This window comes from Phalacrocorax aristotelis, chromosome 6 (genome assembly GCF_949628215.1).
Source record: "Phalacrocorax aristotelis chromosome 6, bGulAri2.1, whole genome shotgun sequence".
In the NCBI taxonomy this organism is placed as follows: domain Eukaryota; kingdom Metazoa; phylum Chordata; class Aves; order Suliformes; family Phalacrocoracidae; genus Phalacrocorax; species Phalacrocorax aristotelis.
In genome coordinates, this window is record NC_134281.1 from 35,798,262 (window position 1) to 35,823,308 (window position 25,047).

The 25,047-nt window shown below is 38.8% G+C and overlaps 2 protein-coding genes across 4 annotated transcripts; one reads left to right on the forward strand and one right to left on the reverse strand.

Annotated features, from left to right (window-relative positions):
* The first annotated feature begins 14 nt into the window (after positions 1-14).
* On the forward strand, positions 15-13,688 carry RO60 (Ro60, Y RNA binding protein). Of its 2 annotated transcripts, none has more exons than XM_075097192.1 (9): positions 15-245; positions 5,012-5,611; positions 6,108-6,328; positions 6,580-6,726; positions 8,134-8,271; positions 8,572-8,688; positions 9,420-9,533; positions 9,984-10,130; positions 11,438-13,688. In XM_075097192.1, the coding sequence occupies exons 2-9, from the start codon at positions 5,032-5,034 to the stop codon at positions 11,588-11,590; spliced, it is 1,617 nt and encodes a 538-aa protein (XP_074953293.1). In that variant the 5' UTR covers positions 15-245; positions 5,012-5,031; the 3' UTR covers positions 11,591-13,688. The 2 variants fall into 2 exon arrangements, 1 of the variants encoding a protein (XP_074953293.1); XR_012661173.1 differs by having other exon boundaries at positions 35-245; positions 9,420-9,526; positions 11,438-13,228.
* A 4,110-nt stretch (positions 13,689-17,798) lies between these two features.
* Positions 17,799-22,371, reverse strand: GLRX2 (glutaredoxin 2). Of its 2 annotated transcripts, none has more exons than XM_075097199.1 (4): positions 22,239-22,371; positions 21,581-21,650; positions 19,961-20,137; positions 17,799-19,397 (listed from the first exon to the last, which is right to left on the reverse strand). In XM_075097199.1, exons 1-4 carry the CDS (start codon positions 22,295-22,297, stop codon positions 19,278-19,280), a joined length of 426 nt encoding a protein of 141 aa, XP_074953300.1. In that variant the 5' UTR covers positions 22,298-22,371; the 3' UTR covers positions 17,799-19,277. The 2 variants fall into 2 exon arrangements, with proteins under 2 accessions (XP_074953300.1, XP_074953301.1); XM_075097200.1 differs by having other exon boundaries at positions 21,812-22,247.
* Positions 22,372-25,047: the final 2,676 nt, after the last annotated feature.

The following is a 25,047-nucleotide window of genomic DNA, read 5'->3' on the forward strand; positions in this document are numbered from 1 at the left end:
CGGGGATGCTGTCAGGGCGCTGGCGGGGCGGGGCCGGGCTGAGAGACGCGGAGCCTCCCACGGCCGGAGTAGGACACTCTCTACCTGCCCCTCAAGGCGGTGGCTCCGCCGCCGGCCCCGGCGCCCTCCGCCTCCTATCGCCCGCCGCAGTAGCTGCGCGGGGCTGCGCCACTGCTCGGCGTCGGAGGCCGCGCTGGCCCGCGCAGGCCCTGCCCCGCGGCCCCTCTTAGGCCGCGGCCTCGCAGGCAAGTCGCGCCTCCGGGGGAGCGCGGAGGGCGGGGGGGCTGGCCCTCTGGGGTGTGGGCTCCCGGCCTCTGTCGGGGTCGCCGGGGATGCTGAGGGGATTGGCGAGGCCGCCACCTCCCGCTGGGTACCGGGGTGCTGGGGACCCCCTGAGAGGATTAAAGGGCGCTGCGTTCGGGGTCGCTCGTCCGCTTCACCGTCACTAGTATTTATCGTCTTCATAGAAGCTGAGAGCTCAACTCGCGGTTTTCGGCTATCGGCTTTTGATGCTTTTTCCTCGTGATTTTGTTCTGCGTTAGCTAAGCTACCTTTCTCTTCCAGTCAATAACTTTTTTTAAGCAAATAAATCTTTAAGCAAAATCTATAGTCGAATTTTTTGAGCTAGCGTGCGGCTCACGTAGTCTGGTGTCCCCTGTGCTGGCATCATACTGGTGATCGTGCCGTTTGTGATTCGGGAAATGTTCTCCTGGCATTCCTGTTTGCATAGAGATGCTATTTTCTGATGTACGAGGACTTACGTTGTTGTCAGAGCTCTGCTGTAGCGCAGCTGTATTTTGTTACAACCACAGCTTGGTGTGATGGTTATAGTATCTCTGCTCAATAAACTGGAGGACATTCTTTGTAATCTTCAGTTTAACGTGTATACAAAGTTTTGAGAGCGCAGTGGGAGAATGCAGTTTCTTATAGAGCAAAGCGTGTATGCTTTTGAAGTATTTGAAGACAGTTTGTATTGTCTTTAAAATGTCAGTGCAATTCTTTTTTTTTTTGTAAAACATATGACTTGGTCAAAGTTTAATTCCATGTTTTCATTACAAAGTTTGATTCATCTTTGCTAGTGTAGCAGTTAAATTTAAGAACTTAAGTTAGAACCTGTAGTTCTATTAAAGCTTTGTGCTTTTTGTGTATTTTTTTTCCATGTGTACCTGGGACTTGTACTGTGAGATCTTCTATTTCTTAGGAAAACTAGGGGTGAACTGTAAAAGTCATAGGAAATAACAGAGGTTAACTTAGGAAACTTAGTCATGTTATGGTACAGCAACATAAAGATATTGCCTTACCAATCAAGATGCAAGTGCTGTACAGGCTGTTTCAGACCAGTCAAAGACATATTTTACTTGTAGATTAGTTTACATGGTGTTTGGAATATCAAAAAAATTCCCTTAGTATTTTCTGTCTTTCATATTAATGAAATGGTAAGCAACCATAAATTTCAGTTGAGCAGTTTTCATTATAAAGTGTCTAATCTGTGACTTTCAAGGCTTTTCACCTTGCTGTTTGTATTCAGGTAGCTCAGAAATTGGAAGTGCTTATGGAGCCAGGATATAATTGATAAATCCTCCGTGAGTGTTTGAAATTCAAGTTCACTGCTGCAGCTCAGCAGATGAAGACTAGGGTTATGGTACAGCATACGTTAGGTGTGTATTTGCATTTATTCATCTGCAAGGGTGAAAGTTGTCTGTGTTGTACAGGTATTAAAAGAGGAAATATGCTTGAGGTCTGGGCAGAGGAGAGGGCCTGGTTAGAGAGAGGGAATAGCTTTGGGAACTAGTGAGGTCGAAATATAAAACAGGAGTTATAAATGGCCAACATGACTGAAATAATTCAACACTGAATAAGTGCTTTTTCCAGTAGATCCTGGCAAAGTTTAAATTTGGTACTTCTAGTGTGGCTGTTTAGTAGTGAAATTACTGGTTTGCATCAGTTATTGCAGTTTTCAAGGTTAATTTTTAAAATATAAATTTATTTTAAAGAGCTTACATTTCCTATTAGGATCCAAAAGATTATGTTGGTTTGAAGCTCTCTAAATCTTTGAGGCAGCAATACGCCATTTGAGATAAGTCTGTTTTGCACCCTAGATTGCTTATCAGAAGGTATTAAAAAATTTAATTAAAGATTCCAGAAGACTCTTTGTATGCATTTTTAGTGGGATAAGTGCTGCAGGTAATTCACTGCATTGCAAAATATCGTGTTTCATCTAGAGATGACGGCTTTGAGGGCTGAGTGGAAAATGAAGCTTTACAAAAGGTGGAAATCAAAACAGCATTTGGTTTTGTAGCTCAAAGTGTATTCCTAAAAAGGCAAATTAAAGAGCTAAGCGTCAGGAAAAATAGAAGTGTACATTTGCAGCTATCTTTTAAAATCACGGTTTGCGTCAGAAGCCTATGGATGCTAGGACATGCTTCTTTTCAGTGCTATGAGTCCATACAAAAGCCTAGTCCATACAAAAGTAAATGTAAAAATTATCGATTATTACGTGTGTAAGTTAGGTTTGTCGCATGGTGTGATAGGGAACTGCAGCGGGAGAATTGTTTTTCTCTCATGGTTAGCTCTAAACTTCTTTAATACAATTAACATCACCTGCATATTCACATGTAACAATGAAGCAGTGAACTGTTTGCCTTTCAGGATGATACCTTTGATGGAAATACTGGTCTTGTGTTACGGTATTTTATACACAAGTCCAGATTTCAAACCAGATAAGTATTATTTATAATTTTAGCAATGTTATTGACAATGGTAGCTAATCTGTATTAGTGACTATAAAATTAAGCGTGTGAGGACAAGTGAGACTCTCCAAGAGAGAATTAAAATAAAACGGACATATCAGATAGAACCCATGCAAATGGAAAAGTGTAGGAAAAAACTCTAAAGTATTCAAAGTAGTGCTGGTATTTCTTAAGATAATCACCAAAGTGAGATCATAAATGTTTTGTTTAACCAAAGGCATGGTCCTTCCGGTTCACCTTAAGTCTCTGGTAATCCATAGGTAACTGAAAAGAGTTTTCCCATTAGTCTTATTTTAATGTAGTAGTATTTAATATAACAGGGGTATGAAAGATGCAACAAGAAATTATTCTCAATATTTCATCTATATGGAGATCTCGTTACTCATGCATGATCCTTTATCCTTCCCATTCTTGTTTTGCTTCAGGATAATGGTGTTTTTCAGTATCTTTCCACATACCATTTTTTTTCTAATAAATTGAGTAATGGATGCTGACTGTGATATCAGGATTTTTTTGTTTGGGTTTTGTATGTTTATTATGAAATACTACCTACTGTTTAATGAAACCAGCTAATTGAAATGTATTGAAATTAAACTTATTTAGGCATTAAAATGTACCAATGTGGTATTCATGCATTGCGAATACCACCCTTGTTATTTTCAGTGTATTTGCATGCTTCAGGTACAGTGAAAAATTACGCTCAACCACGATGTGTATTTAAATTGTTTTGGCAGGAAACATTGTTAGAATATTTAAGCGCTAAGCAAAATAGCTGAGCACTGATGCTCTGAATAATACAGTGGAGGATATTTCTTAGTTATTTTCTAATTGAAACCTGCATTTTTAAATCGGATATCAGCATACGGCTTCTATTTTTATGATTTAGCAGCATATAGAATACAGTGGGAGCACTGATGATTATTTATTATTTAATTCTGGATGCAGACAGCATATCACTGCAGATAGGCAAGAACGAAGGGCAGGTACATTTCCAGTTGCTTGCAGAGAAGGAAGAATTATTTGTCAAAGAGAAAGTGGGCAAGTTGTTTGTAAATCAGTGTGTTACCTAAACTGGGGAAAAAGGTCTCCATCTACATTAGTGACGTTTATCTGTGCTAGCTTATCCTGGTAAATGAAGCAAAATGGCTTTTATTGTCAGTATCCAAAAAAGCATTTCAAAAGTAAATATCTGCAATATTTAAAACTTGTTAAGTGGATTTCTTTGAAATGTCAGCTGTGTGTGCTCAGACTTCAGGGTGTGCATATTTTAGGATCTACACGCAGTTTGATGCAGTGGATTACCGGTGCTTTTTTTTTTTAATAGGACCTTTTGGTGTGGTGTTTAGTGTCTTTTTATTGTTTGGTGAGAACTGAGAAAACTGAATTTATTGTTTTCATATTAATGTTTTGGAGATATGATGAATTTTCTTCCCCTTACTCTGCTGATTTCATTTCACCTGTGTTTATTTCAGTTTAAATGTTATGACTTGAATTTTACCATGCTAAATGTTCTCCAAGAGCACTGTTGCCGACAAATACTACAGCTGAACTCTCTTGCAACTCGAGTGTGTGAAGACCTGAAAGATTGTGAAATTTTGTGTGGTTTTTGCTTCTTAACCTCAAATGTAAAGCAGTACAGAATATGTTGTTAGGTCTGTGACATTTCTTGTATCTCACTTGAAAGAGCAGACTATTTGAGCCTGTAATAAAGATAATTTTTTCTTGAGCTACTGTTGCTTGTTAAAAAGCTGTTGTCTAGGCCTTACTGAATCCCACCATATTTAAACTCTCACAGAGTCTTCTGACTAAACAGTTTTTCAGTATTTTAGTTCTTTATTTAGTACTGTTTTTCTTCAGTTGGTCAGTATTACTAATTCTTCAGCAAAATAGAGTAGGGCGAGATCTGAGTTTTGGCAATTTAGTATGCAATTCAAAAATCTACCTAAGTAGTGTAATATATTGGTGGCGAAAGGGCGTAATACTAGCCATGTTTTCTGTGTGCCACTTTTTGGGGTGAGGTAGTTTCTAAGTTGGTTTTAAGGAAATAAATTTGTAACCATTGTAGCTCAGAGATTTTTTTGCGTGTTCTCCCCTAACTGATCTGTATTATTGCACACTTACAGTATACTTCTATTATATTTATGACAGAAAATTTATGAGTGTATACATAAGATATATTTACTTTGTTAAGAAATGATAAAAGAGTAGAGTCATCAGGATTTCACAGTAGTTCTTAATAAACTTTATTGTTCTTTCAACAGACCTCTTGGAAGTATAAACGATGGAGGATGAGGAAAACCAAGTGCAACTCCTGAATGAGAAGCAGGTGCCGAACTCTGAAAGTGGTTATGTGTGGCATGTCACCGATTTGAATCGACTGCAACGTTTCTTGTGTTTTGGTTCAGAAAGTGGTACTTATTACATCAAGGAGCAGAAGCTGGCCTTTGAAAATGCAGAAGCTTTAGTAAGACTGATTGAAGAGGGTAGAGGTTGTGAAGTTGTTCAAGAAATAAAGACATTTAGTCAAGAAGGCAGAGCAGCAAAACAAGAGCCTCTGCTTTTTGCTCTTGCAATTTGCTCACAGTGTTCCGATGCGAAAACAAAACAAGCAGCATTTAAAGCAGTTCCTGAGGTGTGTTGCGTACCAACCCATCTCTTTACTTTCATCCAATTTAAGAAAGATCTGAAGGAGGGGATGAAATGTGGCATGTGGGGCCGTGCACTGAGGAAAGCTGTTGCAGATTGGTACAATGGGAAGAATGGGATGGCTGTTGCTTTAGCAGTTACAAAATATAAGCAAAGAAGTGGTTGGTCTCATAAAGATCTTCTGAGGTTGTCCCACCTAAAACCTGCCAGTGAAGGTAATCCATTTTTATTTACCTGAACATACTGTGTTTTAAACAGTTTATATTTACTGTGGTATTCTGGAAACCCAAATACCATTGTAGACTGATGATTTCTTAGTGAAGGTATCCTGTAAATTGCACCTTAGAAACATATCAGAAATTGACCTGTTTTTCTTCAAGGCAAGCAGAGTTTGTTGCTTCTTCCTTATGTCAAGAGAAGAGAAAATAATACAGTTCCCTCACTTTCTTCCTATTTGCTTACAAATGATGAAGTAACACTTTTTTTGTTATTTGGGAAGGTCTGTTGGTTTCAGATATGTTAGGCTCCTTACTTCTTAGAAGAACAATATAGTAACTAAAACTATTGCTCTAAGTTCTGTGTGGCTGACCTTTTTTATAGCTGGTTTGGCAGGTCTGAGAATGAAACCTGCTAACTCGTTTGCTTGCTAGAGGGATGAATGCCAGTATAAAGACAGTAATCCTGCTTGGAAAATATTTTTCTTTTCAATAGGAATTGCTATAGTCACTAAATATATTACCAAAGGGTGGAAAGATGTCCAGGAGGCTTATAAAGACAAAGCAGTTTCTGCTGAGACTGAAAAACTCTTAAAGTATCTGGAGGCTGTGGAGAGAGTAAAACACACAAAAGATGAATTGGAAGTTACTCATTTAATAGAGGAATATGGTCTAGTTAGAGAGCATCTCCTGACAAATCATCTGAAATCTAAAGAGGTAGGTAGACTTCATTAGCTTTGTATCCTCTTTAGAGTAACGCTTTTCAGAGTCTTAAGTCTAGATCTCCATTAAAAATGGTCCTTAAGCTGTTTTTCAAGTATTTACCCAAGTAGCTAATTTAAAATAATGAAGATCTTCACATAACTTGTACATTTATTTTAAAATACTCTTATTTAGTGTACAGATGTCAGTTCTTGTAGTGCGGGAATCTCATCTTTTTTTCTCCCCTTCTCTTTCTTCAATCATAGGTTTGGAAGGCATTGCTGAAGGAGATGCCCATTTCTGTTTTGTTGAGAAATTTAGGAAAGCTGACAGCAAATTCAGTGCTTGAACCACGAGGTTCAGAAGTGGCAATAGTATGTGAAAGACTGAGAAATGAGAAGCTGCTAAAAAAGGTAAGAATCTTTTCATAATCAGTGCCAGCCTTTGTGGTTTTTAATCTTTTTCTAAGCTGTATTTCTCCAGGCAACCTCTTTACAAAATAAAAAGGATGTTCTTTGGAGGAAATGTGCAGTTTATTCTTTTAAAAACCGGCAGTGGAATACCTGCACCTTTATTTTAAAACTTGTATTTATCATTTCTCATATGATGATTTCCCTCCTCCCTGCCCCCTATTTCTGAAACTTTTCTACAAATTAAGTATATTGACAGCTAGGATCTTTTCTTAAATTGGGGCTGTGGCAGGCTTTGCCAGTTGGGTTCATCCAACAGGTTGATTCTGAGTCTTGTAATACAGAATTAGCAATACAAGCTTAAAAAATGTGTGGAAGTCACTTGTGTTAGGATCCTAGGAAGTGAATGAAGAAACTGGCAGAGCAGCACAGAGGAAACAAAAGACGTAACAAGGAGACTTTCTTCTCTCACATTGCTTTACTATCCATTGAAGAGGTACAAAAATAAGAGGGAAAAGAGGGGTCCCCAAAGGGGAGATAGAGAAGGCAAGTGGCTTTTTCTGATAGTTCTGTGAGCTGGGGAGATTAAAATTGGGACACTTTTTCAAGACTGTAGTTGAACTGAGAGCAACAACAGTAAGTCCTTTTTTTCCCATCCCACTGCTCTTCCCATTCTCTGCTTTTTTCTTTAATCATATTGAGGCACTGAGGAAGGGAGAGCAAAGATGGTGGCACAATACTTCAATGCAAGAGCGATAATGGACAGGCTTTCATATTTGCTAAGGTTTGCTGCTGGTAGTGATTAATGACTGAAATTCCCCTTGAGGAAAAAGATAACAAAATCAGTAAAGCAAAGATATGGTTTAAAACACTTAGCGTGTGGCAGCCACTGATTTGGTTTATGCAGTGAAAGCAAAAAAAAGAAAATGTTTGGGCTGCCCTCGTATAGTAAGAGGAAAATGAATGCTGTATTCTGAAAACAGTTTCTTTATCCAGTTTTACTGTATCTGATACAAAACTAGTTTTAAGTTTGCTCTTTTCCTAGCTCAACTCCTTTCCCCTGAGGAGGACAGAGACTTTATCTTCTGTGGTAGAAAAAAGCACTAGACAATCAGATATTGAGCTGTGACATTTCACCAGGACTCTGGTGATGGCATAAGATAACATTTGGAATTCATTGGAGGATTCTGGAAAGGGCATGAGGTTCATTACTAGTAACTGACAAGTATCAGTTCATACCACAGCTGTGTAAAGACAGCATAAACTCTTCAAATTTAACAAATTTAAATCAACAATATACTAAACCAGAGATTTTTGTAGTAGGATCTTATTTTTAGTTTTAGTTTGTTACTTTTTTTAAAATGGAGTTCAGATTTTCAAAAACTTAGTATTGATTTCTTTTGCTTGTAGGGTAGAATACATCCATTCCATGTTTTGGTTGCATTAGAAACCTATAAAGCTGGGCATGGAAGCAGAGGGAAGCTTTGGTGGCGTCCTGATGAAGACATTTTAGAAGCTTTAGATGCCTCATTTTACAAAACTTTCAAGGTAATATAGTTCTTCAATTTGTTAAGCTTTTTACAAACTCTCTGTTTTCTGAAAGTTTATAAAATGATCAAGGAAAGTTTGTTGAGTGGATTACAGTTTTGAAACTTTGTAACAGAAATCTTAGAAATTGGGATTTTATTAAACAAAGAATCAAAACTTCATGATCTATTCAGCTTTTGGCAACATTATTGTCCTAATGTGACCCCAGAAAGAATGAAAAAAAGCCCCACTTCTAGGGTTGAAAGCAGAAGGAAGAAGAAATTAATATATTATGTGTACCTTTTTTTTTTTCCCTTTCAGACAGTTGAACCAACAGGAAAACGCTTCTTACTTGCAGTTGATGTCAGTGCATCAATGACACAAAAAGTTTTGGGCAGCGTACTCAATGCTAGTACAGTTGCAGCAGTGATGTGTATGGTGAGGCATTAAACTTCTTTATAACTGTTTGGAGCTTGAGCTGCTCTTTGGGTACAGAGGTGTTCTAAAGCTGGTTAGAAATCAGAAGGAAACTTAGAATTAATATTTTTGGAGTACAGAATATGTGACCTAGTGCCTCACTGGTAGATCAGATGCTTAAAGCTACTGGCAACCATATACAGAAAGATCAGTTTGAAGAAGTTGGTTTCCAGTATAAATAAAGCAGCCTTGACCACTTTGTTCATTTCCCTTAGCTGAAAACATGTTTTATTTTTTTTCAGGAACATTCATAGAATAATACAGATCAGATAAAGAAATTCTGGGATAATTCTTGTGTGCATTTGAGTTATCAATGTGGCCTTTTTGAATCACAATAATTTTCCCCTCAATTTGATACTCTAAACCTTCTTATGTATTTACACTGTAGAGGAGTCAAGCTTTTGTTGGTGTTGAAAAATGTTTAGTGCTTTATGTCAGAGAGGAGAGAAGAAATATGGAAGTATCTTCAGTTACAGTAATTAGAGCAGTTCTTTAGCTCTGATTTTTACAATGTTTATTTGCAGCAATAGTACAGAATATTTAAAATGTAGAGTGAAGCATTGGTGTGTATGAGGACCATGGTGACTTAAATACAGAAGGATATGTCATGTTATGTGTTTGTTAGGGAATGCTTTGATTCAGACATTAAAAATTCTGAATAACTAAATTATTTTTGTCTTCCTCTTTCTCAGGTTGTAGCACGTACTGAGAAGGATTCCCATATTGTGGCCTTCTCACATGAAATTGTCCCTTGCCCAGTGACGGCTGATATGACGTTACCTCAAGTATTAGTGAAAATGTATGAAGTATGTAAAATAAAAAAATAAAAATAATTAGGAAATAGCTGTTGCTTATGTCAGAGTGCAGACGTTTCAGCAGTTACATTGTAGTTTCTTTGTAATCAGTTCTTGTCCTATGTTTCGTCTCTATCTGTATAGTAAAACACCACATTTTTTTCTCCCTTTTATTTTGAGAAAGTCCAGCAAATGTGTTTATTTCAACTGCCAGATAATAACCATTGCAATTTAGAATGGCAGTGTTAAGTCACAATGAGTTAGTTTGAAAAGAATATTTAAAAAATCAGACAAAAAGACCCTCGACAAAACTGAACTGAAATGAATATATGAACTGTTGGTTAACAAAGAAGCCTCTGTGTGTGATAAAGCATGAAGCTTACATAAGGAAAAGTAGTTTTTCCATGGCTTACTAATTTCTCTATTGATGTGTTCCATGGTTTTGGTTTTTTTTCTTTTAAGATTCCAATGGGTACCACTGATTGTTCCCTTCCAATGATATGGGCTCAAAAAACTCAGACAGCTGCTGATGTCTTCATTGTATTTACTGATAACGAGACCTTTGCTGGAAATACTCATCCTGCAACAGCCCTTAGAGAGTACAGAGAGGTAAATATGCTTCTGTTTATAATTGATGAATACAGTTCCAAATAAATACCAGCTCTAAAAAATATGTTTTAGAGACTGAACTAGTTGTGGCTTTTTTTCAGTAAATAATTGTGTATTGTTAAAAACTATTACATTGTGCAGTTAGGCAGAATTCATGCACGTATTGCACTAATTGCTCATATTTAAAACCACTGAATTGCTAAAAGGATTTCTAACTGTCCTAACTTGCTTGGTGTACTGCAATACCAGTGAAAAATTTTTTGGTATTCAGGGATTGTATGAATTTCTGCATTCTATATATTAATTGGTTGAAAAAGTTTTTTATAGTTCCTACAGGATGAAATTTGGCTCATGGAATTAAATTTAACTTTGATGTCCACAGTAGATACCACAAAGTTTAAATGAAATAATGAAGATAAGCCTGTAGGGAAGATGTCAATAGGATGAGGTGATAGTATCTTGTGAAGAACGCTCATTATGTTTTCAAGGGGCTACTCTAAGCTATACAGCTTCATAATTTTAAAATAGAGTGAAGCAGTGTGCTTGGAGAAGGTATTTTTTAATCAGAAACTTATTTAATCAGCAAACAATCCCTTATGCTTTAAAGGAACTATTTTTTGAACTGCAAAAAATGCCTTTTGGCAAGCACATATGTATGGATGTAAATCTTCATATCATGTCCACCCAGTTGAAATTAATACCAAAAATCTAACTTGCCCACAGTGTTTTAGTTTTCTGAGTTGAGATTAGCTCCCATTCCTAGATTTGTTCTTTAAACGAAGAGTTCCTGTACTCTGGCTTTTGTGTGACTTGCTTTGCTTTACCTTACAGGTTACTAACCTGCAAATTCAGCTCATTTAGCAGAGTTGTTTAGGTCACAGTTGTTGTATTTGTTTAACCAATATTTGGAAATCCTTGCCTTATACAAAACCACACTCTTTGACTCCTATTAGATGATTTGAAAATTATTATTTCAAGTTTTTTCTCAGAATGAACTGCAGAATAGCAAATGCAATGTTTGCATTTGAAATAATCTATGAATCCCAGTATTGCAGGAAAGTTGTACTAATATACCCCATTGTAATTGTTTCCATTTATCTAAATATATCTGCTGTGGGTTAAGTACAATGTTAACAGGCAGTATGCAATTCTGGTGGTTACGGTCTGTCTAGTTTCTGTTACTATACCTATTCAGACAGTGGTTTATGCAAGCCAGATAGCAACGTTTGGCCCTCTGGCATGTTTAAGCGTACATAAACTGTATATGTGTGTTCTGATTTTTTTTTTTTTCCCCCCCCCTCCTCTAGAAAATGTGTGTTCCTGCTAAATTGATTGTTTGTGGAATGACCTCAAATGGCTTTACGATCGCAGATCCAGATGACAGAGGCATGTTGGATATATGTGGCTTTGATACAGGAGCTTTGGATGTTATTCGAAACTTCACTTTGGATTTGATTTAATTTTCTAGGCATTTGCTCTTCCCGGTGGGTCCATCGCTGGCAACAGACTTTGCCCTGGGAACTCCCAGCCAAATATTTTTTATTAGGATATGGTACATTATATACATATCAGAATGTTACCTTTTTTGTGAAGGGAGAACAAGAAAAGCAGATGAGAAATCTCTTTTCTCTTTTTTCCTGTTGCACACAATTTAAACTAACAGTGGGAAGTTTGCTAGAGGTAGCTACAGGGTTACACAATACATAATTTCATTTATAATAGATTATAAATACTAAGAGATTTTTAATTTTTCCCTCACCCTGTTGGTGTGGAATGCTTGTTTGGAAGAATAAATTGATGAATTACTCTTAGGATGGGGCAGGGAAAAAAAGTGGGTTTAGTATTTTTAATAATGTCAGTTTAACAGGAACTTCATTGAGAGGGATTTTTCTTTGGACTTCTAAAAACCTTTTTATCTTAAACAAATTACTATGGTTCAACAGTTTCCAATGTTACGCTTCAAATCTACAAAAGAAGTATTTTCTGGCACGTATGAGACCATGTGACTGTGATGCAGTATAAAAGTTAGCCAGTAAAATTTTATACTGATAAAACTGAAAGTGGAAGATCTCATGCAAATCTTTTTTTATCTAGATTATCATCTGGGTTTTCAGGAGTAAAGTGTAATTCTCTTTAGATAAATGGAGGGGCAGTTACTGTACAGTGTCGTTTCAGAAGTACTATTTTAGGGTTAATACACTTTACAGGAAGTTTTCAAAAATGTTTTTAGTAGAAAAAGACCTTGGAAGTGGCTGGGAAGCCACACACAGTCCATGTTATAACTTCAGGAAGCATCAGCACACTTTCAGTGAGGAATATCAACAAGTGCATGTGTCTTGGCTGCCTCTTGAAAGCTGAGAGGTAACAACCAGAAGCAAACAGCTACATTTTCTTCAAAAGAATGTATTCAATGATACAGAAACAATCTTCCTAACAGGAGAGTATTTCATTTTTTAAAATCTTTTTGTAGATTAACGTTACTTCTGATTTAGTAAATTAATTCAAGCTAACATTTTTCAAAACTACCTCCAGTTTATAGTGACCAATTCTTAAAAACTTTTATGAAATGTACAGTCGCCTCCATGTTCTCAAAATCTTGTTTAGGAAGTGATTGAAACTGGATTTTTTTTTTTAAAGTCTGATAGTAGAAGTGTAAGTAAATAAGGAGAAAGCTAGTGAATATCTTATAACTTTCGAACAGGAATTGATAGCAATTCATGTGTATATGTATTTAATTCTCTCTGTGTGTGTTTATATATGTGTGCGTAGGGGGGAAGTTAAGATCCCTTTAGTAGATGACAGTCTTAGAAGATGAGAAAGGGTTTTTTTAGTGATGCTTTTACAACTTCCCCATAGACATATGTATGTCAGCCTCCTTTATGCTAATTCTGGCTGTTTTAAACAGTGAACTTGAGGTTAATTTGAAAGTAATTATGATTTATAAAAATAACGCAGTTGTGGTAAATGACATCTAAGACCATATTTTTCTGCCTAAAACCCAAGCTTTTAAATGTAGAATTGAAGTTCATATTATACTTTTGATACTTGTAACACTTTTCACTATGCCTCGTACATATTGGTTATAAATTCAAAGCTCACGCTCTGTAGGATGGATATCTCTTTTGGTGCTAAAATGTGAGGTTACATGTTACTGAAGGTATTCTGCTACATACTCACGCTCTACCTTAATGAATAAATCAAAACAGTGAGGGAAGCCTTTTCTAGCATTAAAACCATGGCTTAAAGAACTGATGGCAGGAATGTTACCTTTCAGTGGACATGATTGTAGTTCTGAATTATCACTGCGCTTATGGTACAGCTCTGATAGAATGCTTGAAAAATACTGGACTGCTGCCAGCTTGTCAGGTGACATCTAGAAAAAACAAGTGTTCCTACAAAAGCTGAGACATAGCACTTTGTGTTTGGAAAAGAAAATTAGCCGTTTCTTACCACTTTTAGTCTCCTTTCTAAACGAACACCATGAATATGGGAAGTAAACTAATTTGCTCAATACATGTTAATAATTATTTCAAGTAAATGCACTGATGTTTTGGGTTGGTTTGGTAGTGATGTGTTTTAAATTACGCAATAGTCAAACATCTGATTAGGTGTTTCCTTCTAAACTAGAGATGTTGGAAATAACTGATAAGTATCTTCTGCAAGAACTTTTTGTTACTTGGAGTAGTATTTGTGAAGTAATAGGAGATATTTTGGACTATAAATATGAAATGAAAACTTGAACAGGTATTTCAAGTAACTTTGTGCGGTTAATTGCATAAATTTACTGCAAGTAAAAGATTAGACTAGTTGCTAACAGATTGAATGAATGGTTATCTTAGTGTTGCATCTTTGAAAGCAGTCCAGCTTAAAATACAATTGCTTGAACTAGAGTGTAAGTGAAGATGAACTTTTCGTTAGAACTTATAGGAAGTGTAGCTCCCTGTATCTGTTGACACTGGATAGCTGTGCACCATGTTAAAGATAGTAATCCATGCTGGAGTACATAATATGCTCCTAAATATTTACTGTATCTCTGTACTAAAAAATCTTGTTAGAAATAGAATATTCTAAGTGGTTTGGTTATGCGATATAGAACTAGCACCAATGAGATCATGTTGTCATCTGCTCCTCCTTTAAGGTTTTCAGAGAGAGGGGAAACTGAAGTGAATGCTGACAGCTGAAACTTTATAGTGTGTTGACCTTTGTTTCTACTGTTTTCTGTCTGGTGGTTTTTTTTTGGTTTTTTTTTAAATTATCTTACAGTAATGGGCATAGAAGAATGATGCTGTGTATTTCTTTTCCATGGACTGGATCTTTTTTATCTGCCCATATACTGAATTTTAGGGGACAGCATGACTCATTTGCCATAAGATAAGTTTGCCCTGATTTTAGTCTTTAGTTATTAAGCTGATAATTTCCAAAACTATATCTGGTATCTGGACATGTGAAGAGACAGTGATTACTGTAATGTTAAAAAAAAAAAAACAAAACAAGTGAGCTAAGACAAAGTTGCTAAGCTTAAGAATTAGTTAGGTATACAATAAATAACCTACCCTTTCACCAAAGACGAGACGCTGACTCTTTCAAGTTACTTGTATTTGCATTGGAGGAACACTTTGACTCAAACAAAACAAAAATGGGGCTATAATTGTGCACTGCAGTTTACCAGTAAAAATTGAGCAGGGACAAGTTTAAAGATAGTTAATTTTATTCTAAACATTAATTAAAAAAAAAAGTCTGAGTGCAGAATACATCAGTAGACTGAATGCAGGTTCCTGATATGGAACAGAATTAATAGACTTTCAGTTGAGCGCCATTTCACTGTGATCCCCTTAACAATTCTTAAGTATTAGATTATTATGTCTAAGACTATAATGTTCTGGCACTTTAGCTTTAAGAAGGAAGAAGAGGATGGAATGGTTGGAAGCACAGCAGAGGTAGAACATTCTTCTGTAATGAAGGGCTGTAATGAATGAACGTCAAAGGTCAAGTTTCTTCATGGAAGGGAGAAATCAACGATGTGGAGAGGGCAGAAGGCACTCAAGATTTCTTAAAAATCATGCAAATGTATGCATTAGCATTGTGTAATAAATTGAATAAAGACAGTATTGCCAAGAAATAGAATTTTGTGTCAGGAATTTAGACCTGTAGCAAGGAGGAGGAGAGTTTGGGACGCTTGTAGAATTAGATTACAGGCAAAATATAGGTCTTTACCTACAAACCTATGTGTTTAAAAAAGAGAAGTCTAAAAGTAGGTGTAGGTCTGAAGTCAGCAGGGCCAGTCTAAGTGCCCACTATGTGAGGGCTGCTAATAAGTGGACCTAAAATATCTCGCTGCTTAAAACCACTGTTAAACCCGTTTGCTAAACGTAAATCATTAGCGGGGTTGTGTTCTTTTTCATAGTTGTTTAATTGGGACCCATAAATGGGTATGGCTTTAAAAGGCTATTCAACAAAGTATATATTCCTGGCTTAAAAAAATACACCAGCAGTTTTGGAAATTTATTTTAATAATGGCTCTGACGGTAAAAACACTAGGAAACTATTTTTCTCCAGTGCAAAATGCTGCGCTCCTAATCATGTACCTAACTCGTAGCCACCATACCAGAAGTATTAGTATTGGTTCCGTTTATTTTGTTTCCTGTATTATGTTTTTGCTTTGCCCTTCCTTTTCTCTGTTAATGTTAGCTTTTTTCTCCTCTCCCATCTCCTTGTCGCCTCAGGCCTATACTTGAATCTCTTTTCACATACAAGCTCTTGTCCATTCCTTTTTTTTTTTGCCTCTTTTTTTTTCCTTCTGCCTTCGTGCTGCCAGTGAGCATGATAGCTTAGCTAAATAACTTATACCAGAAAACTGATGTCATAGTATTTATCTTAATTTTTAAAAAACTGGATAATTTTTTTTCTTTTCTGTGATTATATAAATCTCTTAAAACATTTAATTTGCTGTATCTATCAGATTTTTGGTAAAACTTTGTGTAAAGATCAGTGACAAAAGTATACTTTATTTACAAAAATCGGTCATTTGCCTAGGAACGGCTTTATTTTTACGAAGTAGCTGCTTAAAATTAGCTTTTCAAATTTAGATTTTTTTTTTTCTATAATTAGTTCAGTGGGTTGGAGCTTTCTGTTCTGTCTTATATTATCAAGCTGCTGTTACATGCAGAATTAGGGAAACATTTAAATTAGTATTCCAGATAAATGGGCAGCTTCTTTGCAGTATTGATTAGAGAAAATCTTCAAAGAATAGGATGTCGAAATAAACCTAAGCAAAGAATCATCATCTTGCTTACACTTTTAATCTTTTTTTTTTTTAAGCATGTCATCAGTTTATAGGTTTATTTTGCTATTTGCAGTTGTTCACAGTGGATAAACATGCTGAAGTAAGCTGTTTTAATGACTTTATTGCTGAAATGGTATTGATTTCATCTTGCCATGACACAGTGTACAACACTGCTGAGTAAGCGTTACGGGGGAAAAGGTAAAACACTAGGACAGTGTATTGTGTACGTGCTGCTGCTCTGAAAGCTAAGATTAGCTAATTTTGGCAGAAGGTATGGTGTCTTTAAATACCTGTGCTTACATTTGGATTTATAATTTTGATACCGTAAAGCATGGTTTCTTTAGGTATTTCTGCATTCTGAATTTAAGTTTAAATATATATATATATTTGCATATATATATATATATGTGGTATGTTGAGAACTTTTACAAATGCTTCATTAACTAATAATGAATATAAATGGCTGTTTTCCCAGTGTTACCAGCTTCTTAGAGTTAAGCACAACTAGTTACAAATAAAATGTCTTTTCTATTACATTCTCCTATAAAAGTGTAGTTCTATTCTTTAAAAATAATTCTGTATAAGAAGCAACAGATGGGCGCATTCACAGCTCTATCTACTTAGTTAAATAACTCGATGTTTGTTTCCAGCTTCTCACGCTTCTTAGGAGCATGGTGTGTAAGCTGGACGAGCAGGTATGTCTTAAGTGTAAGTACAGAATCTTTCCGTGGATAATTTTTCACATTCAGATCCCGGGGCAGGCGTGATTTTAAGATAAACGGCTTTGTCCTGGAGACAGTGCTAAGCAAAAACTATGGAAATTTTTACTAACTATTTTTGAGTCCCTCCCTTTTTTTCCCCAGAGTAGAACCCTACTTTAACTGCCATATCACATTTAAATAACTTCAACATGACATGGCTTTGTGCCATCCAATAATGAATGCACCGTCTTGCTGCTACTTTCTATGAAACGATACAAAATTAATGAGAAGCTATTTGGATGGGGAGCCTTAACACTGTTAAAAAGAAATAGCGTTAACCCTTTGAGTGCCTTAAGACACATCTTTAATAAACGGGCACTCACTTGGATCTGCAGGCATACGGCATCTTTTCTCAACAGTTGGAATAGAATATTGCCTTAAGTGACAATGTCCTGGGCTTTCTGAAACTTAGAACTCAAAGGGTTATTTTAGACTACTGTTTTGGGACTTTTTTCTAAACAGGGAACAAAATGAAAAGGTCTTTGAAAAATTCTTTTGTACGCTATTATTTTTACATGATGGATTTACCAGCTTTCAGGAACAAAAGTATTGTTAATCTTCTGAGAATACATAACTGGCCTGAGAATTCTACACAGAGAAAAACAATACTTGGTTACCACTGTATGTGCAAAATAAATTGCTTTATTAAGTACAAATTTAGGGAGAGATGCACATTTGTGTTTAACCTGGATAAGTGTGTCCTTGTAAACAAAATTTTAATAAGGCAGTGATGAAAACGCAAAATACAGTAAACAGCAATAATAAAAATATAATGAGGTCGGTGTGTTTCTTTAGCTCATTACACGTTAAAGGTGCACAGTGCAGGCAGCTGTATATTAAAGACTTCCTACAAATGATGTGGTTTAAACTTACTTCAAACCCGCATCACAAAACTGAAGCTGTCAAATTTATATGATACTCTGACAGTCCTAATGATCTGGAGTTGAAGATAAATGTGATGCTTTTTTTCCCTCGAGGGGGAAAAAAGTAGTTTAGGTGCAAGCAGTGCTGAAAGCAATAGAAGTAACAGGAGTCTTACTCGCAAGGAGGGAGTAAAAATTCATTGACTAATGTTTTTATTGTAAACCGTGCACCTTTAGTAGTGTAATGGTCCCTTTCACTGAAGAATGGGATATAATTTTCTACTTGCATATGAATTTTCTTGAAGTAACTCAGAGTCTTGGCATTGCCTGGTCTGGCTTTGGATGTACTTTGTACTGAAACTAAAACTGAATTTTAGACATTTCTTGTAGACACTAAACTGCAAGTTAAAATCACTAGTAAACTGCATTCTGACTGTAGAATTTAAGTACTAAATAAACTCTATGCATATTAGACCCATTTTACTTGGTCTTAAGTTTCATAATAGTGTTGGATTGATTATTGCATAGTTTGTAGCTGCACAGTTTTGTGAGTGCTATCTGTCTGCTGTCTGGCTCCCTTAGAAGGATATTCCCGAATGACACTGAAGACACTGATGCTTCATAGAGCAGAGTGAGGATGAAAGCCATTGCCTACGCCTCTAAAGCTGCACAAATCTTTATTCCCTTTTCTGTAGCAACTGGACATACAGTTGGGTAGCTAGGGGTCAGATGCTGAAATGTCAGAAAGGCAGACGTACATACAGCAGTATCGCTACAAACTTGTTTCGCTTCATACTGTCTTCATGATTACAATTTAACATTCAGAGAATTAAATTTAAAGGCACCATTAAACTAAACTGATCATTTAACAGTTGAAACAAAGCTAGAAAGCCAACTCATATGCAGCAAAACAAATACAGGATTCTTCTTGTACGATCTATACTTCTCCAAAGCATGCTATCAGGATGTAGTAACAATAAAATGATGTCAGTATCTCCCAATTACAGCCCCAAGAGTTACATCATGGTTTTTTATCACCATTTTGGTTGTGGTAAAGCTGAGGCAAGGACACCAAGTAGTCTGCCAAGTCCATAAAGTCTGTGTCAGAGGATGATATATGATTTAGAAACCCAGGGCTTGAAGTTGTTGAGTCCAGCTGATGCAGTGTATCTTTGTGATCTTCTAACTTGTCTAAAATTCTGTTTAGACAAAGGAAGACTATGCTAAGCTAGATGGCTGTTCAGGATTTTATTTTCAGTTGACACTGATGAACTAGCGGAAGCAGTTTGCCTTCCTTGTGAAGCCTCTGAGTTTCTGCAGCGCCTCCAACAAAAGTCCCATTGACAAACACTCTTGGGACCTATCAAGAAAATGAAAATTGCATTAGTTACTTCTTGGAAAAAAGATAAAAATCTCAGCAAGCCCACATGGACTCCAGTATACACACAATAGTTACATTCTTACCTATGCATATTTAATACTACTGTACAACTCATGCATTTCCATAATATTTACAGAGATGGGAAACTTTGCCATCATGTGCCCCTCAAAAGTAGGATAAAGTCACTGTACGGGAGATTGTCATAAAATAATTGAGTCAAGTGAGACTACATAAAATTAAGAAATTACAATATAAGTGTTAAACACAATGGATTAAATGTACCCATACAAATGGAAAATGACTTTGATAATTATCTCAGTGGCAATATGAAACAGATCACCTCAGAGGGATAGCCAGAGGGTCTCAAGAAGAAGAGTCGGTACAGAACCCTTCTGCAGTACCTTGTCTTTAATTTAGGAGCTTGCATCCCAAGTTTATTTGTCTCAAAAGAATGAAGAACGTGATATGGTCGTAACCTATGAGGAACATGTATAGTGTTAAGTCGTCTAATTTGCTTGTGATGTGTAAGGAAATATACTTACTGTTCTGCCACCAGTCATCTGTTCAAGAATATCTTGAAACTGACTTCCATTTGTATTCATGTCCAGTTCTACAGCTGTATAATTTACATTCATATCCTCAAAAAGTTTTTTTGCCATTTTGCAGTAGACGCATGTTGTTTTGGAGAAAATCACCACACAGTTGTCTGCAATAGTCTCCTGTATGTTCAAAAGAATGTTTAAGTCCGTGTATTTTAATAGTATCGAACAGTCGTGAAAACAAATAGAGAAGTTAATAATCTACTATTATGGTAACAAATACAGGAAATTTACTCTCTGTAAAAGTCTTTCTGAGGTATTTTTAATGGGGACAACTGAGGAGTTCCCAGCCACACTACAGAGATGGCTGGATACTTCTAAAGAATCTTGTCAAACGCTGTACTTTATTCTGAATTTTTTAAGGTAGTAAGAAGTAGCTTAGCTTCTACATTCTCCCTACTGCTAATCTAGAGCCACAAGAATCTTAAGGCAAGGAATGAACTACTTTTTTCTTTAAAAACAAAGAGCAGAATGGTGACTTCTATTGAGGCATCTGTCAAGAAGGTATCACCTGCGTGGTGGGTGCACAACGTACCCACCCCAAGTTTGTTCTGAGGACCTCTGTGGTGGCCTAGCACCAACTTTAGAGATGCATCCTGTACATTCACATCAGAATAAAACCTGCCTCCTACCTGACTACTGAGAAAATCAGACTCTCGACCTCAAGAACTGCAGCTGCACTTGGCTGGATCCCAAAGAGCATCTGCGCACAAGTGCAGCAGGCAGTGAGGCGCAACTTCAGCAGTTTGCAGAACTACGTGGAAGATAAAGCAACTCCTGCTCCACTTAAGCTTTTCGGTAAAAGGTATGCTCTGTTCTTTGAGTAGAATATCCAGAATCAGTTAAAACTTAGCAGTATCTAACTTTCAGGAATGTTATGATCTTCTTGTGGGAGCAGAGAAACAGAGGAGAACTGGCATTAGTGATGTCTACCAGAAGCGCTGCTGCGTGTATGACCTGCACTTGACTCCAAAACTGAGGAGAATGATTGTGGAGTGCATGGCATGACTGCCACGCAATGGCGCCAACACTGAACCGTCTTTTGCTCTGCAGTCACAGACCTATGGTCTGTCAAACAAGCTGCATCTCCTGGAACCATTTAGTACAACTTTCCCTGTCCATAAGGCAAACGGATGTGCTGGTGGTAAGCAGGGTGACAGAAAGGGTTCTGAGCGGGAAAAAGAAATACTATTACTTTACTGTAAATTCAAGGTGATTTCAGGCTGCCATTTAGTATCAGTAAATTTACTTTAAAAAACAACCTACACTTTAAATATTTACTTTGCTCGATATCAGTCATTTTACAAGGTTTAATCCCCAACATTGACAGCAGTGCTGAATTTGATTAGAGGTCTGAAAAAATGTGAAATGGATGCAGCCTAGGAAGATCAGGTTCCAGGGCTGTGGATACACAATGCTACTAGCACTACGAATAAACATAAGGTTCAGGTTCAGCATGCAGAACTATTTACAGAATTTCTTTGTATAAAACAGAAGAGCTTTTAAGTAACTATGGCTTTTAGAAATGTTAAAAATAAGTAAGAAATGCATGAATAATGTTACCTGTATTTGATTGACAGCAGCATCATGAGACAATCCTACAGAAGCAGGCGGACTATTCCCCATCCTAAAGCTAAAAAGAAACTTAAGTCAGATATTCGAGCTTTCAAACAGTTTTACAGTTCACAAATTAAAGGTTGGCTTCCTACTGTTCTGTTTAAATATTTAATATGATTTCTCCATTACATGTAGGTTTACTTTAGCTGCAATACCTACAGTCACCCTAGTTCTTACATGTCTGCAGGAAAATGAAAATAAACAGGTGGATGTTCCAGACTACACGAATAACCAAACCGGCTGCCTTCACAAGAGAAATACGGGTTTTTTTCCAACGGTAATACAGACACAAGTGTCGGGCCTGACCCGGGCTGCGTGCCACGTCACAGCCCGACGTCAACAGACGGGACGGCGCTCGTTTTCATCAAAGGAGCGGGTCCCGCAGGCGTGCTGCTCCCGGGCCCGCACGTCCCGCTGCCAGCGGGGCCCGGCACCGGCCCCGGGGGCCGCTCCGCTCCCCCGAGGTCGTGCGCCCGAAGGGCACAAAGAAAGCAGGCCCCGTCCCATCGGGTTCGGCCTGGGCCCAAAGCCCCGGCGGAGAGCTCCCACCCCCGCCCCGCGCTGAGAGGCGGCCCCGCACCGACCCACGGACGGACAGACCCACCCGCGCCGCAGCCGCGTCCCCGCCGCCGCCGCCCGGCGCAGCGCCCCCTGCAGGGCCATGGCCGCCGAGAGGAAGGGGCGGGGCTCCCCCGCTCCGTCCTCCCGGCGGCCTGACGCGCCCCGCAGGCCCCCGCACCGCCTCCCGGCTGGGGGCGGGTTGCCCGCCGTGCTGCCGGTCTCCTCGGGCGTCGTCTCCGGGCGGCAACGCCCCGCCCTGGGATGGCGGGTCCCGCACCGCTACAGGCGGTGGCGGCACGGGGCGGGCAGGGAGCGCCTTCGGAGCGGGGGAGAGCGCGGGGGCGGGGGCGGGGGCGGGGGCGGGGGGCGGCAGCAGTCCCCAGGGGCCGCGGTGCGGGGCGAGCGGCGCCTAGCCGGCGGGGGCGGCGCTGCCAGAAGGGATACAGGCGGTGGCGGGCTGCTTTTCTGAGGAAAAATCCCTCTGGAATTGCGCTGTAGGGGTGGTGAAGGCGCTCCGGAGCGGTCCTGTCAGCGGGGTGGCGGTTCGGAGAGGGCACGGGGACGGGCGGCTCTCGGTGGGTGTCTCCTGCCGCTTGTGGCTGACTCCCGGGTGCTGAGGTTTGGGCCCTGCCTTTGCTTTGTCAAACGTAAAACTAATTTGAAGTCTTCTGTGTTGCCCGGTTTTCTTTACGTTCCTTTCCTGCGTTACAGTTATTCAAATCGTTAAAAACCTATCCGCGAAGCAGGAGCGTTCCCAGGCAAGGAATAATGTGCTGAAGGATAAGGAACTCGCCCCGGTATATGGGACGTTGTGCTTGCGGTGTGTTTGGCTAATCCTGTAACATGTGGAATGTTTCTAGTGATTCCTGGAAAATTCATTTTCTCTTCCTAAAGAATTAAGGAATTTGGAGGTTTTACTTTTCTTGTGGGGGTGTTGTGGTTTTTTTTTTCCCCTCAGACTATCTAGGAAGAGCTGTTCAGCAACATTCTCTTGCTTCGGCCCCGCACAACTTGCTGTGGAGCCTGGATCACTGGTCAAATATGCCCTCCTTGGCAGAGCGTACCTACCAAATATCCTCCGAGCCTCTCCGCTGGGGTCTAGGCAAGAGTTTCGGTACTGCAGAAACTTCTGCCTTTCCCTTTGTTGAGATGATAGGTTTTGCAGAGTTGTGCTCCGGATCACTCTTCAGTACTCAGTACTGTGTTTTAAAAAATAGTGGAAGGAAATCGACTAATGTGTGCTGTTTTGCTTACTTATATATAAAAATGAATGCTGTGTATTCAGACATGGTATAGCTTGCTCCTCTGGTATAGGACTTTCGCAATTGTTCTTAATGTTATTCATCTTAGTGAGCTTCCCTATGATGTAAAATTGTCAAACATTTTTTTGCAACTTAATTTTTATTTCACGTGAAACATCAGCGTAACTTGCTAGACTACAGCTCTAGTGTTAAACTAGTCATAAAACGCAATTGAAATGTACCTGTGCGATGTATTTTCATTTCACGAAATGATAACGTGCTTTCTCATTTCAGGTTATGTTCTAGCCTAATCTCCTGTGATAAAGCTGATAAACCCTCAGGTATCCAATGCCATGTGAAAATAGTTCCTGTGATATTTCTTGTCAAATCATCATTTAGTGATAAAAATAATGGTTAATAATCTCTCTATGGTCCCCAAAGTAAACTGTGAGAGCTATTTTGTAAAGTCTTGTTTAAAACTTCCAATGAAGGCATCCTTGAATGAAAAAAAACCCCAGAACTGTGGCGTTTTCTTGAAATATGTAAATAAACTTCTTTGCAGCCATTTGTTGTGGCTGATTATGTTCTGCATCACTCACTGCTTGCTGAGCAACAGGCCACAGCGTTGCTAAAATAAGTGGCTTTTTTGTGTTGTCATAACACAACGACTCTGTATCTTGCTGAAGAAAGTATTAGCTGTAGCCTGGCAGATGTATGGGGCGTGTTTCTTCAGAGGTAACGCTGGTTTAGGTGTTGCAGTGGGCCTTTTAGATAAGACTTAGAAACAGGACTTGCCCCACTGGAAGCCTTTCAAGTTCCCTTCCAACTTTTCATGAGCTGTAGCTCCAGTAATCATTCCAAATCCAGTCTGGGAAATTTCCTTCTGTTTTTTTCATTATGGTGGTGTCTCCTGAGTACATCAGTGTTCCTCTTGACCAGTTGAAAAATAAAGATTGGAAGTAATTGGTGTAACTCAGCACATTACTAGGTGTTTGAGTATTTTTGTGTATTAGGCTATTTCGATACCATCTGTGAACTGTTGTCAATATACTTGCAATATTCAGTGTGCTGTGCAAACATGATGTCACAAAGGATGATGTCACTGACATCTCAGAACTGGAGCGTGGATACGCTGTTGACTTTTAGTCTTGTTTTGTCAGTCTCAGTGCGTGATACTTACAGGGAGAAAAATTATGGATTTTTGCCTTTTGCAGATTTAAAACGGGGTGATGTTTTCTCCCAATGTTGGAAAGTATGAAGAAAAATTCAAGGCTTAGAATAAGCCACCGCGGGCGCCCTCCTGCAGGCCCGAAACCCCAGGCTCGCTGTTGCCGGGGGGACGCCCGCCCGCTGGGGCCGCCGGGAAGCGCCGCGCTGCCGGCGTGCGTGTGCTTGAGCAGAAACGCGCCTGGCACACCGGGACCGCGGGAGCGTGCCTGGCAGGGGGAGGCCTCCGCCAGCGGCCGCCGTCCCGCCGCCCCGTGAGCCAAGGGCGCCGGGGGAGCGCTGCGGGGTGCGGCACCGGGTACTCGGTGCGGGTGCTGTTTGTTCTTCAGGTGCAGCGGAGATAAATATTTTCCGGGTTACTTTTTTGCTACGGTCTCTTGACGG

Bases quoted from the DNA above. Each gene is read 5' to 3' on its own strand.
- RO60 (XM_075097192.1), top strand. From the start codon at position 5,032: ATGGAGGATGAGGAAAACCAAGTGCAACTCCTGAATGAGAAGCAGGTG. The intron at 8,272-8,571 runs GTAATATAGTTC...TTTCCCTTTCAG, and splicing joins CATTTTACAAAACTTTCAAG to ACAGTTGAACCAACAGGAAA. The intron at 9,534-9,983 runs GTATGTAAAATA...TTTTCTTTTAAG, and splicing joins TATTAGTGAAAATGTATGAA to ATTCCAATGGGTACCACTGA.
- GLRX2 (XM_075097199.1), bottom strand. From the start codon at position 22,297: ATGGCCCTGCAGGGGGCGCTGCGCCGGGCGGCGGCGGCGGGGACGCGG. The intron at 21,651-22,238 runs GTGGGTCTGTCC...GTTTCTTTTTAG, and splicing joins GGGACGCGGCTGCGGCGCGG to CTTTAGGATGGGGAATAGTC. The intron at 20,138-21,580 runs GTAACATTATTC...TTGAACATACAG, and splicing joins CTGCTGTCAATCAAATACAG to GAGACTATTGCAGACAACTG.